This window comes from Arachis stenosperma, chromosome 3, assembly GCF_014773155.1.
Source record: "Arachis stenosperma cultivar V10309 chromosome 3, arast.V10309.gnm1.PFL2, whole genome shotgun sequence".
Lineage (NCBI taxonomy): Eukaryota > Viridiplantae > Streptophyta > Magnoliopsida > Fabales > Fabaceae > Arachis > Arachis stenosperma.
Window position 1 is genome coordinate 40,731,135 of NC_080379.1, and position 15,166 is coordinate 40,746,300.

The 15,166-nt window shown below is 32.2% G+C and overlaps 1 protein-coding gene across 2 annotated transcripts; it reads left to right on the forward strand.

Annotated features, from left to right (window-relative positions):
* The first annotated feature begins 7,838 nt into the window (after positions 1-7,838).
* Positions 7,839-15,166, forward strand: LOC130965280 (VIN3-like protein 1). Of its 2 annotated transcripts, XM_057890021.1 has the most exons (5): positions 7,839-9,177; positions 10,350-10,425; positions 12,029-12,656; positions 13,064-13,374; positions 13,489-15,166. In XM_057890021.1, the coding sequence occupies exons 2-5, from the start codon at positions 10,395-10,397 to the stop codon at positions 14,676-14,678; spliced, it is 2,160 nt and encodes a 719-aa protein (XP_057746004.1). In that variant the 5' UTR covers positions 7,839-9,177; positions 10,350-10,394; the 3' UTR covers positions 14,679-15,166. The 2 variants fall into 2 exon arrangements, with proteins under 2 accessions (XP_057746004.1, XP_057746005.1); XM_057890022.1 differs by lacking the exons at positions 7,839-9,177; positions 10,350-10,425 and adding an exon at positions 11,434-11,603.

Below are 15,166 nucleotides of genomic sequence, written 5' to 3' on the forward strand. Positions count from 1 at the left end.
TAGTACGATCCTGAGGTGCTAAAAGTTAGGGTGTTACAAAACAAACTTTTGAATTACATACATAAAAAGTACAATAATCATACATGAAAATAGTTACCTAATGGCTAGCGAAAACGTCAGAATTATTCTCTCGGGTGGAGACCACTGAGAAAATCTATGGTAGATCCACGAGACTAGTAGAAGAGTGCATCCAGCAATGTCGGTGATTGATTGATGTGTTGCAAAGCATAAGGAGTGGTATGTCCAGGCAAGCACAGCGGATCCCAAAGAGAGACTGTGGCCCTCTTGAAGTCCTCTAATAAGGGCAGCCACCTAATATGGACTTGATTGTTTGATTTGTCTGTCATCAGGTAACCCCCGATCAACAACAAGATGTAACACCTCATGTATTGTTTGGAGGGTGGCTGCATCTATAGTAGCTGACATATGCCGTACTCGGTCCCTCAGCCACATTAGCTTGATGGACAATGACTCCTTCCTCTATGCCTCCTGCTGCTAAGCATGAGGTAGCCTGGCACTCAGGAGCTCCTCTACCCACTCCCAAGTCGGGTGCTGGTACCATGTATGAAAATCACGTAAGCACACACTCACTGGCTCTCCGTGAGTGCGTAACTCAAGATGGTACGTAATGTCCTGCAAGGTGATGGTGCACTCACCCCAAGCTAGGTGAAAAGTATGGGTCTGCAAACGCCAACGCTCCACAAATGCAATAATCAGAGAGTTGTCAAAGACAATGTCCCTGAGATGCACTGTGTTGCCAAACCTAGCCTCCCTCAAGTAAGGAAAAATGGCGTCCAGTGGTGTAAGAGTGTGGCTCACTCGTCTAGGGAGTATTAGGCGAGGCCTCTGTTAAAAAATAAAATATTTCAATAACAAATCTATTTCAATTGTAAATATTTTTATTCCAAAATAAAAAGATAAAAATAATGATAATACACAATTATATCATATTTCAGAATAATTAACTTTAAAAATTAAACATTTAAAAAGTTTATCTAACATCATTGCAACAAATATCCAATAAAACAAGTTATCTAACATGCTCAAAATTAAAATTAAAAATATAAAATTCGATTTAAAGAAATAAGAAAACGTAATTAATATTTAATAAATAAATTAGATTAACTAATAAGTTACATTACTTAATTAATTAATACTTACCAAGAATACATTCTACCACCTAACAAATGCTAATAACACCTAACAAATGCTAATAACATGTCAATTAACCTATTTTATGTTACCAAAACGTAATCTATTCTACTTATGTATAATAGCACTAAATGTGTAAAAGTATCATAACTATAGTTATATGCTTATTTATTTAAAAGAGGAAAAAACCAATACTAATTTGGAAGTCAATCGCTCCTGCTAAGGGTGGCAATATGTACCTTACCCGCGGGTACCCAATCCGACCCCACTTGGTCGGGTAGGATTGCTAATCCGATCCGCAGTGGGTAGGGTAGGGTGCGAGTTAAGCCTCAACCCTACTCGACCAACCCGCACTCTATATATGTATATGTTATATACTTATATAAAAATATGTTTTAAGTGGATGTTGAACCAAAGACCTCTCACTAAATGCAAAAGATCATTGGCCACTAAAAAAAATATTAATTGATAATTTAATATTTTCTTTTACATAAAAGTCAGTTCTATTTTGAGTTATCATCAAGTTATAATAATAGTGTATCTTTTCTATAACCCGCGGGTAGGGTCGGGTACTCGCGGGTTAAGAGCAGGTAGGGTTAGGGTTGAGATATTCTCAACCCGCAGGTAGGGTTAGGGTTGGATCCAAACCTTACCCTACCCTACCCATTGCCACCCCTACCTCCTGCGATATGCTAAGTCGCATTTAGGCGGTTGATGTCATTGTCTCGTGCATCTGTGCGTACCATAACGTCTGAGTATCTCAAAAATATTAAGAAAAATATCTGACAAAGGGAAAAATGAAGGTTAAGGGACAATGAGACTAACACTTGAGGTGCTGTGAACGAGTTTCTTATAGAAGCGCGTCTAAGTCTTATCTCGTTTTCAAAATAAAAATGCTACGTGTCATAATATGTGTGCAAACACGATACGTAAATTTCGTGACGTGTCTTATTTCATTTACAATATAAATGAGATATAAGCATTCTTATTTTGTTTACATTGTAAATGAGATATGTAATACAATACAAATAGATAAAAACTCTCTAAATTATCTATATTCGTAAGTAAAATATTTATTTTATTTATTTAAAAAACAAGGCTGATTTTTTTTGTTATAGAAGTAAAAGTAGTGATATACTTTAACATTGTAATTTTTTGTATTTTTTAAAATTGTGAAAAGTACACAAATCGGAAGGGTCCGATTTCTATACCTCAAATTTTTTTAATTTTTTTAACACAAATTAAACGTCTGATTTGTGTACCTCTCAAAAATCGGACGGTGCGATTTCTGTACTTCTATAAATCGGACGATCCAATTTGTGTACCTCTAATAAATCAGACAGTCTAATTTCTACTTCTCTAATTAAATAATTTTACAATTAAGAATAACATCCTAACAATTCACATTTTAAAAAAATATCATTACCACTTTAATATTAAAAATAAAAAGTACAATTCCAGTTATTCGCTATTCACAAATCACAAGGTCCATTTTTTTTAAGTTGTCAAAAGATTTTAATGGACATTCTTACCCTTACACGTAGTAATATTTTATTACGCTGTTCTATGATACTAAACATTTTGAATACCGAATAATTAAAGTTAATTAGGAGTTCTTTCATAACAATGAATCTTACTGAGACCAGTCACGGTCACGAGGTTTAGTCTCCACTATGGATGGTGACCCTGTAATTTGTTTTATACTCAATGGATAATGAACTTACCAGGAAAATGATTTTGTGTTGAGGTTCACATTCCAACTTAGAAAAAGTATGGTCAAAGTTTTAATCACGTTTTATGTTAGCATGTGCCCCGTGTTTGAATAATAAATAAACTTATTTTATGATAAAATTATACTGTATTTTGACAAGAATAAACCAAAAGACTTGTTTCTTATGTAGAAAGGGAGAAAAAATTTTATGATGAAGGCATACAGGTAATATTATAGGAAGGTTATCAGGTGTATCGGGAACACCGATGTTCTAATTGTTTTAACCGTTGATCTGAATTAAAAAATATATATATAATATATATTAATTAAAATCAACGGTTAGAATAACTGGAACACCAATGTTCCCGGGTACATCTGATAATTTTCCAATATTATATATTCTATAGAACAAATCTAACAACAATATTAGTCGGGATATCAATTTTCTTTTATCGATAACTTATTTATTTAATTATCTCGTTCAATTTAAGGCATGAAAAAAGAAAGTTCAAACTTAAAAACAAAAGTCGCTTTTCTTAAAGTTAATTGAACATAAAAACAAAAGTGTTTTATTTTTTTATTCCAGATGAAAGACAAGTATTTATATTTAATTATCAAAAAGAATAAAATATTAAATTAATCTCTTACGTTTGGACATAATTCTATTTTGGTTCTTAAAGTTTAAAGTATTATATTTGAATAAAAAATATTTTATTTAATTTCAATGTAGTCACACTGTAAAGTCAAAGTTAAATAATTAACAGAATATCCTACATAACAGTAATAAAAGAACAAGGTCAACAATTTGAAGAATAAATACAAGCTCTAGAACAAGGTCATCAATATATTTATTTATTATTCTTTTTAGTTCTATAGAAAATATTGCCTCTAAAGTTTGTACTTTTTCTCTAGATTATCAACCTTGTTCTTGTACTGCTGTCATATAAGACATTCTGTTAATTATTTAATTTTGACCTCATGGTAAGATTATATCGAAACTAAATAAAACTTTTTTAAATTTAAATAAAACACTTTAAATTTTAAGTACCAAAATAAAATTATGCCCAAACATAAGAAAATAATTTAATATTTTATCCTATCAAAAATATAATTCATATGGCCCAGTTTAATTGTAGGCCTCTCATTTGGGAGTTGAAATTAAATCTTTCAACCAAATTTGTACAAATATATTATATTTAAAAAAATTATATATACACAAAAATTAATCACTAAAATTAGTTATTATATATTTATATATAAATATATACGTAATTTAATTTATTTTTAATATATATTTTATAATTATACATTGATAATTGATTTTAATATATACCTAATATTTAGAAAAAAACTAATAAAGTTAAAAAATGAAAAAAATACTTTTTCAAAAAAAATAAGATATATAAAAACTAATAATTAACAACAAAGTAACGAGAGATCAATATTTGAGTCCTCACAAAGGAATATGCAGGGTAGTTAAAATCGCGAATTAACTCGTGAAGTCGCACAAGTTTGCGATTTTACTCCCTCCTTCCGTCTCGTTTATGTTCTTTGAGTAAGAGGAATGGCGTTCGTGTAGAATTGTCGGAAAAACTCTCAAAATCGTTGAAATCGCGCTTCTGCAAGCGAGTCACGTCTAGAGAGAAACTTGAGGCTAAAAGCTTATTTTGTTGGCCTATTCCAAAGTTATGGTGATGAAAATGCTCAAAACTCTAGTCTTGTTTCATTTTCACCGTCTTTATAGTCTCTGTTCTTGAAGTTGTTGTATTACCTTTATCTCTCGATTAAAGCTTTCTTTTCTCTTTTTCACCACCTCTGTCTCCAGTCTCTCCTATTTTCCTATTAACATTAATTATTATCTTTGCTCTTATGTTTCTCTCATTTTTTTTTCCTCAGCCCTCTCAACACTGAAGTTCTATTTTGCTCTACTTTTTTTTTCTTTTTCATTCTGATCTATTGATTGGTTTATAATAAAATTAGATTAGCAGGACAAATGTATTATTAATTTATTGTTAAGAAGAAGAGAATGAAATATTTAAATTACATGGACAAAAGAAAAACATAAGAATAGGAATAGAAAAATTCTAGTGTTTGAATTTTAAATTTTGAATTTAAAAAAAGAAGTTAGAATTAGCGTTAAATTTGTTTTGTTATATTTTGAATAGTAGTTTTTATTTTTCTCTTTATTTTAAAATTTTCTCTTTTTCTTTAGTTTATTTTTGTTGTTACTATATTCATTTTCTTTGAGTGTGAAAACCCCTTTTTTATTTTTGCTGATAGTTCTATTTATGAAAATTTATAATTTTATTCACATCTAATAAAATTATCTTTCTTCACAAAAAAAGACTATATTATAGTAATTAATGTATATTAATATACTGCATAAATAACTAAAATAAGAAAGTTGATAATAAATATATATGTAAAAATTTGAATTTAATTTTATATTTTTAAAATTATATATGTTTATATTGTTTTTAATTTATGAGTCATCTACGTTTCATTTTAAAATATTACAAATTATGATTCTATAACAATCTTTTAAGATAAAGTATAAACTACGAGTTTATTATCTTAGGAGTATGTAATATCTATCAAAATCATAAACATTCTAAAATTCATTGCAATGCCTCTCTCTCTCTCTTTCTCTCTCTTAAAAAAACCTGTGAATCTCTCTTGAGGACTGTCGTCGCTGCCTTAGTCTAGACCGTGATGACCCTCCTCTGCTCCTCTTCTTTAACTTTCCTTTTTCTTCTATCTCTCCTCTGTCTCTCCTTCTTTATCATTTTTCATCCTTCTCTTTGTTTACTGTCATAAACTCTCTTTTCTGTTAGCAAGTCATACCTCCCACTATCGCCACTCTCTCGCCGTCCACATCTCCTTGCCGCCCCTTCTTTTCTTTCTTTCACCCATCTTTCTTCTCTTGGTTATTTGCTTTCTGTTCTTGTTTCTTTTCTGTTTTTTTTTTTTTTGGAGATTTAGATTTGAGATTCAGATCTAAATCCATAATAATTTTTTTTGTGGTTGGTCTCTTTCCTTTGTGGTATATTTTTTTTGTGGTATATTAATTTTTTTATGGATATTTTGAACATGATATTGCATATATGGAATGAAAATGCAACAAGAGGAACTTTTTTTTATGGAAGTTGTACTTCCAGATTCACGAAGCTTGCAGATCTATTTAGAGAATAAGAGAAGATTTTTTTCCATGTTACAATACTTTTGTGGAGAATTAGAAATAAAAAAAATTGTGATTCTCTGTTTATGCATGTCATATAAGATTCTTTGTAATCAAACTTTGTATCTCCTCTCAAATTATAGTTCAACATAAAAATGATCTCTTTTTTATCTTAATAGCTTTTGGCTATTTTCTTAAATAAAAGTTTTCTTCTAAAAAAAGTTATAAACATTCTATTTTTATATACATTTTTATTATAAGATAGAAATATAAAAGACAAAAGGACAATAAAAAATATGGATGAACATTTTTCAATTTAATTATAATAGATAATTAATTAAGGGGGATAAGTATTATTTTGGTCCCTAACGTTGAGGCTTAGAATTGAAACCGTCCCCATAATAATTTTCAATTTAGAATCATTCTTAACGTTTTTTTTCGTATTAAAATCGTTCTTTTAATTTTTTCGGATAAAAATACTCTCACCCCTACCAGCACTTACCTCCTCCTCTTCCACCACCACCCACCACCACCACCACCAACACCAACACCAACACAAAAAGCAGAAACAGATGCAAAAACTCAAAATCAACAGAAGCAAAAAGCAAGAAGCAGCAAAAGCAAATCAAGAAGCAGAAACAAAAAGCAACACCAACACTACCACCACTAACATCAACACCAACATCAACATCAACATCAACACCAACACCATCACCACCAAAACCATCACCAAACCAAGAAGTAGAAGCAGCAGAAGCAAAAAAGCAAGAAGCAGAAGCAAGAAGCCAAATCAGAAAAGTAAGAAAGCAGAAGTAAGATGCGGAAGCAGAAAGCGAGCTGCTGATGAAGCGGCGAGGCGGCGAGTCCGGCGACGACGGCTCCAAGCTTCGCTGCTGCCGTCCCCCTCCCCCTCTCCCCTTCCTCCCACCCCCACCCCACCCCCGCGTCCTTTCCCTCCCCCTCTCCCCACGCATGTTTTATTTTTTATAAATTTTATAATTTTTTATTAAAGTATGAGTAGTTTAGAAATAAAATAAAAAATTTTATTAAAAAGGACGATTTTAATAAACAATAAGGATGATTCTAAATAAAAAATTACGATGAGGACGGTTTCGATTCTGACCCTCAACGTCAGGGACAAAAACAATACTTATTCCTTAATTAAGGTATCAGTCAACAATAACTAATTATTAGTTGGGATATAAACAAGTAACAAAAAATATCTAAAATTAAATAAAAAAATCAAAATCTAACAAAAAAATTTATACCTAAACAAAAATATCTAAAATCATTATAAAAAATCCAAGGCTAACAAAAAAATTTAAAACATAAAAAAATATAAAAAATTATTGTAAAATAATATACGAAACCTAGCAGAAAATTCTAACATCTGAACACAAAACTCTTTTAATTAATTATGATAAAAAAAAATGCATCACTTACAAATATTTCTTATGTATATCTAAATTTTAAATATTTAAATTTTAAAAGTTTTAAATATTTTTTTGAAATCATATAATAAAAAATAAATAAAAACACACTATTTAAAAAGAAGGCATAAGATGTTTCTTATATTTATATTTTAAATATTTAAATTTTAGATGTTTTAAAATATTTTTTTGAGAATATATAATTAAAAGTAAATAAAAACAATTATTAAAAATAAAGTCATTTTAGATAGTTTTTATACCTAAGTTTTAGGTGTTTAAATTTTAGATGTTTTTAATTTTTTTTTGAGAATATACATTAAAAAGTAAATAAAAATAAATAATATTTTTAAATTTTGAATATTTAAATTTTAGAGGTTTTAAATGTTTTTTTTATAATTTTAGAAGTTTTATTTTGTTAAGTTTTAGATGTTCTTTCTAACTATTTTAATTTTTTTTGTAGATTTTGAATTTTTATAAATTTAGATGCTTTTTTGTTAATTTTTTTTATTTTTTTAATAATTTTAAATATTCTTTTTATTTAGGATAAAAAATGTTAATAAACCAATTAAAGTTTAAAATTACGTATATCTCTCAGGTGAAAAAATGTTACGTGAATGTTCCTAATGAACATTTCTATATAAATTGAAACAGTTAGTATCGATTTACTAGGATTTCATACAAATCGGATGTGTTCAATTCGATTTACTTAATAATACAAGCTAAATCGAATTAGTCTGGATCCATTTATATTTTTTGATAGAATAGTCGTAAATAGAAGCACCCAGGTTCAATTTACAGTGTATTACTAAATAAATTGAGTTGAGCACATTCGATTTACTAAAATTAACAATATACATACATAAATCGAATTAGATCCATTCAATTTATCTGACATCCTAATAAATCGAATCACTCTAATTCGATTTACTACCAACATTTGTAAATCAATATTAGTTATATCGATTTATATAGAAATGTCCACTAAAAATATTCACGTAACATTTTTTTTTATTTAGGATCTACTAATGAGTTTCAATAGTTTTATTTACGTTTTTTACCTTTTTATTTAGCTTAAAATTGACTAATTTATTAAAATATTAGCTAAAAGAATTAATTACCTAAAATTTTTCTTTTGATTTAAATTTATAAGAAATATGAATTCGTCATTCGATTGAATTTTCTTTTGACAAAAAAAATTGTCTGCATCTAATATCTAATGCGTTTTGAAATTTTATTTCAGAAAAAAACGGAAAACTAAGCCAGGCTATTCATTTGTCATAGTTATTGTATTTCGTGCAAGAGTATTTAAGGGCATTTAAGTCCATGCAGTTGATTAAAGTGAATGGAAAATAGTTTAAAGGCGTGTAGCGTAGGCATAGGAGGCACGCAATAACAACGAGAGTGAGGCAAGTATCCTAACTCCCAAGAACCTGCAGAAAACCCCAAACCCCTGCTTTCTTTCGTGCTACTCCGCCTCCCTTCGCCACGCTCCCTCCTCTGCGCGTGATGTTCCCCACCTTCCCCCTCAGTTCTAAAACGTGAGCAACTCGTACAAGTTCCTCTCTCTTTCTCTCTCTCTGTTGTATTGAAGCTAACACAACTAACCAACGGAGAAGCAGAAGTAGCGCTTTGGATTGGTTTTCCTGTTCCTTTGGGAGCAAATTGCTCCCTCCATAAACCCTCGATACATTCCCATTTTTCCCAAGGTACGTCCACTCCTCCAAGATTCTTCTTCACCTTTTCCAAAATTTTCTCTTTCCTTTTATAAATTTTATTTATTTATTGCTTCTTTTTTTTTTTCCGGTTATCTTTTTCCTTCCCTTCTTTCTTCTTTTTTTGTTTTGTTTTGTTATTACTACGCAGATTCGTTCTTGTTTTGCTTTGCTACGTTTCATTCACACTTTGCTTTTGTCTGATTTGTGATTACGGTTCGTGATTTTGTAAGAAATACATGTTTTTTCTTCGTTTATGTTTGCGTGTTGGAATCGTTTCTACTTTTGGAAAGGAGAAGAAAAATAGAAAAGCTGGCTTTAATTTAGCTCGTTGTTATTGCGCACGGCACAATGCATATGACAACAGCTGTTGAATCTTGATGTGCGATTTTAACGTGTTTTCCACTCTCCTCCTCAGCTTCATATTTGGCATTTACAATATATATTAATTTATTAATAAATTATGTTTTTTCAATATCTGTCTATTTATCTATCTACTTACTTTCTAAATTTGGTGTTCTAGGGGAAAAAAGATTGTTTTTTTCTTTTTTCTTTTTGGTCGTCGTAATTGGGTGTTTGAATTGTTGTAGGGAGGTTTATATGCCATTCCTTTTATTTATTTATTTATTTATTTATTTATTTATTTGTGCATGAGGGATCGTGGTCTGTGATGAAATAATGGAGAAGAAAACATATATTTGTAGTCTTGTTTTTTTATTTCCCCACCCACTTTTAAGAATCTGTATTGGAGTCTCCTTTGTTGCTGGTTTATTCACGAGGCATGAGCTACATTCTTGTATTTGACTTTATGAATACACATTGTTCCCACGAAATATCATCGCTTTTTTTTTTTTTGGGAAGTAATATTAGTTGTGTACTACAATCAAAAGTTAAACTTCCTTATTGATGTTGCTTTTAGTTGCTTGTCCTTGATCTTTAGACAACTGTAATTTTAACTTGATCAGGGCAATGCTTAATTTACCTTTCTGGATAATTACCATTTCTTAACTTTTTTCGGTGTAATATCGTAGTTGAGGCTATACTTGCAAGTTTTCTTTTTCTATTATATAGACAGAAGGTGTAGTGATAATGTGTACATGACGCTACTTTGATCATCCCACTAACAGAAGCAGCACCTTTATGATGTTATTTATCCCATTTTTCAGACAAGGGCAATTGAGTTGTATACTTGTAGTGTTCAGCACTTGCTAATGGACTTAGAAGAGAAATTCGTTTGTAAAGGTGTGGTTCTGAGCTTTCTCTTTTTATCTTCTCTTTCGAATGTTAGCATTACAAACATCTATTTTCCCTTTTTATGCTGTATATAATGCTGAGCCTTAGCTATAGTGATTTTATTTTGCACAGTGTCATATGTTAATCTATTGAAAAGGTGGAGTATGGTATAGAATGCACTTGGCATCAGGCTTTAGAAAAGATACATGGTTCATTTTATAATTTACTTGCTGATGTAGAAGATATATTAGTAAATTTTCATATTCTAAAATCAACAAGACAGATTTCTAATTTATTCACACATTTAAGATTAGCTTATTTATACTCTTAAAAAAAATCACCCCTTTTTATTATGTACGTATTGAGTTGCAATTCTTTGAATTTCTGATATGGAATGTCAAGGCGATGATTTCTTATTAAACCAGCAATAACATTGAATAATCACTTTCCATGTTTAGATGGTGCAAAATATACAATGTATCTTGTAGTTGAATATATATAGCAACTTAAGAAAGTGAAGTGTTGGAACACGCTTTCTCACTTGCATAGATGCCTATCTATATGAATAGGTTTCAATCATAGCAGCCACACATTAGACTTGGATGCCTTGGGTTGCTATGTTGTATGCGGCTATTTAGATGCTTCCTTGTATGAAATGTTTCAAGATAGTTTTTTCTTTTTTCCTGTGGTAGGAATGATCTGGTGTCTCTAAGATACTCCCTGTAACCTTTCTTCTGTTTAGTACTTTGTGTGCTTGAATGATTTTGATAACTTTCTTGGAATTTATTTTGAAGATTGTTTTATCAATCTGATTCAGGATGGCTTGATACTTTCTTCCTCCTTATTGTATCTTGTATTCTTTTTTTTTTCTTCTTTCTTATATTCCCCTTCCAGATTCCAGGTGTTGTCCTTAGCATGTTCATTTGTGGGTAGAATAGAACACCTATACCTGATTTATATTTCTGTTTGATCTGGCTGGTTCTGAAAATGATTGTGTCTGAATGGCTGATGTAGTTTGCTGTTGGCTTCTGCACATGATTTCAATGCTGATGTCTGGGAATTTTGAAAGCTTTTAAATTTGAAGGTGGCTTGATTTAACACCATTGCTATCACTGCAAAGAGGAATTTTTACAAAAAAAATCGGTGTCCTCTAAGGAGCCAACGTTTATATGTTATTTCTTGATCAGGTGGTTTATGATTTCTAGTGTCTCACAAAAAGCTTAATGAATCGATATTTGGATGACATATAACCTTTTGGAAATTTCTCAGAGGTTGCATATGAAACCATTATTTCTTCAAACATATATTATGTTTTTCTTGTTCATTTCTTCGATTCTACACATCAATTACATTGATTTCCTGTGTAATGCACATAGTTTTGACCATCCTATTCCATATTTTTATTGTCCTCTGTTTTCTGTATTATACACTATTGTGACTAGGTGCCCCTAATGATGGATTGGGGCTAAATTTTTCCATTCAATACTTTTGTAGTCTGTTATCTTTGTTAATTTTGTTCAGTTGTTGCTGTCTTTCTCTGAGTCTAGTTTTTATTGACTATATCATTTCAATTTTCCCATTGTTTTCTCTGTTGGTTGGCCTTTCTGTTCAGTTTCTGGTGTGCAAAGCCTCTCTTCCAGTGTGCAAAGTACTCCCGAAAAAAATGGCCATTCTGATGATGCTTCAAGAAGTTCAGAACTCCTTCAAGAGTTTGTGAAGGCTGGTCCGAAGAAGGAACTTCTTCCAACGTGCTTTGCTAAGGACCATAAGAAAGTTACTGCAAAAGGAAGGATGGCTGAAACTAAGTCAACTGGTAAGACAACTAAGAAACAAGATTCAAAAAAAGCTTCCAATGTTGGAAATCCGCCTTTCAGGAAGCAAAATCGGAAGGCTGAAAACCCCATGCGGATCTTTCCTAATCCTGACCAGACTTCTGAATCTGGACATTCTAACTCTTGGATCTGCAAAAATGCTGCCTGTAGGGCTGTTCTATCTATAGATGACACATTTTGTAGACGGTGTTCTTGTTGTATTTGTCACCTTTTTGATGATAACAAAGATCCTAGTCTTTGGTTGGTATGCTTGTCTGAATCTACTCAAGGGGACTATTGTGGATTGTCTTGCCATATCGAGTGTGCTCTCAAACATGAAAAAGTAGGAGTTGTTGATCATGGACAACTGATGCAACTAGATGGTGGCTATTGTTGTGCATCATGTGGCAAAGTTACTGGGATACTTGAGTAAGTGGATTTTCCTAACCTGGTGATCTATCGGGAATTTATGTCCCCCCCCCTTGATATAGTTTGGTCTTGCCAATTTGGTGAATCGATTTATACTGTGTCTAGCAGGAAAAAAAAGGCTTCTTGACTTCTATTTTGAATATAGAATTTAAAAGATTTGTGTATGTTTCCCGCCTCTTCTCTGCCCACCGCACACTAACATTTCATGTTTGTGGCATGAAAGCATGGGAAACTCTTGCGGTTTTTACTTTCTTCAATTTGGATTTTAGAAGATGAATTCTAATAGGGTGTTTTCAGCTCTTACAGTACAGTTGAAGCTATGTATTATCTATACCATTTGCAACTTTTATAACTGAATTTCCAACCTTATTTTGATAATATTGGTGGTTCATGGTTAAAAATGGCAGATGCTGGAAGAAACAGCTAACTATTGCAAAGGATGCTAGACGTGTAGATGCACTCTGTCACAGGATATATTTGAGCTACAGGCTCTTGGATGGGACTTTGAAATTTAAAGAATTGCATGAACTGGTACAAAAGGCGAAGGCTAAACTGGAGACAGAAGTTGGTCCAGTTAATGGGGTTTCTGCCAAGATGGCACGAGGCATTGTCAGCAGACTCCCTATAGCTGGTGATGTGCAGAAATTCTGCACTCTTGCTATTGAGAAAGCTGACAGATGGCTGGCTAGTGTTCCAAATGTGAATCCTGATTCCAGAGGTTTGATCTGGTTCTCTTAATTTGTTTAAAATAGCTTGTGCAAATTTCTTGCTGGTTTCTTCACATCACTTTTATTGTTTGATTCATGATGACATCTTTTTTTTAACATCACAGAGGGTTCACTTCCTGCTGCTTGCAAGTTTGTTTTTGAAGAGGTAACAGCTTCCTCTGTCAAAATCATTTTACTTGAAGTATCAAATGTGGCGGCTGAGAACAGTAAGGGATACAAGCTTTGGTATTACAAGAGTAGGGAAGAATCACACACCAAAGATCCTGTTTCTGTGATTCCTAGATCACAGAGGAGGGTTTTGATATCCAACCTTCAGCCTTGTACAGAATATACTTTTCGCATTGTATCATATACGGATTCAGGAGACCTGGGTCATTCTGAGGCTAAATGTTTCACGAAGAGCATCGAGATAATTCAAAACGTTCCTCCATCTGTTGCTATGGTACGAAAGAGAGAGAATTTTCAAATTGGGGCTTGTTCTTCTGGCTCGAAGATTGAGCCCAATCGCACTATGAAAGACTCTGGATTTAAGGTTCGAGACCTTGGAAAAATTTTGCATCTAGCTTGGGCTCAGGAACAAGGTTATCTTGAAGATTTTTGCTGTGCTGATATGAAAACGTGCTGTGGACAAAGTGAAATGGTCAAGCCTAAAACTCCAGAAGAGCAGTTGCCTTCAGTTCCACGAGGCCTTGATTTAAATGTTGTTTCAGTTCCAGATTTAAATGAAGAACTAACACCTCCTTTTGAGTCTTCCAGGGATGAAGATAATGGTTGCACTTTGATGCAGGCTGTTGAGGCAGATGATGATGCTGCCTCTCATGATCTTGAGAAGAATGGTTTAGCAAGATCCCATGGGAGTGGTGATTCCCAAACCTGGACCCATCGCCCAACAGGGGAAGTGCCAGCTGTCGACTCTCGCATAGACGTGACTAGAAAAAGGATAGCAAGCACGAATGAAGAGATACATGATTGTGACAGTACTTTGATAAATGGTTCTCCTGTACGCATATCTGATGGTTCATCTTCCCTGGATGAGAACTTTGAGTATTGCGTGAAAGTAATTCGTTGGCTAGAATGTGAGGGTCACATAAAACAGGAATTTAGGTTGAAATTGCTAACATGGTTTAGTCTGAGGTCAACAGACCAAGAACGCAGAGTGGTTAACACCTTCGTTCAAACTCTCATTGATGATCCAAGCAGTTTGGCAGGGCAACTTGTTGACTCTTTTTATGACATTATATCCAACAAGAGGCCAAGAACTGGATTCTGTAATAAAGCTTTGGCATCAAACTAAGGGTGTGGAATCCTGTTGTACAAGTCTGCTGCTATTCCCATGGATCTTACGTTAACCATTTTTATGTCAAAATTACCCTCTGATTGTTTTCGCCTTCCTTGTACAGGCAATTTTTTAGTCAATCACATTCCAAGTGATTCATTCTTATTGTAGACAAGTTCTATCTTGCATTAAAAGGATTTGCATTGAAGATGGTGGAAACTGTAATTCTTTTGTCCGTGGTTCGGAGGATCTTTTGACGTGAAGTTTCAAGATGTAGCCATTTTGCGATTTCATGGACTACCGCCTTTATTATGAATTTAATCAAAAAAGATATTATTTATTTATTTATTTATTTTTAAAGTTAGAGATGAAATTTGAATCCAAAATGTTTAGGTTAAGATGGAGAAATTATGTCATTTGAATTATAGTTTGTTGACGATATTATTTATTTATTTAGTGTTGAACTTCTCATTACTTTTCATTTGAAGGACATGTTATTTTTTTTA

Coding starts and splice junctions, on each gene's coding strand:
- LOC130965280 (XM_057890021.1), top strand. CDS start 10,395: ATGGACTTAGAAGAGAAATTCGTTTGTAAAG. Junction 12,657..13,063: donor AAAGTTACTGGGATACTTGA/GTAAGTGGATTT, acceptor TAAAAATGGCAG/ATGCTGGAAGAAACAGCTAA. Junction 13,375..13,488: donor TGTGAATCCTGATTCCAGAG/GTTTGATCTGGT, acceptor TTAACATCACAG/AGGGTTCACTTCCTGCTGCT.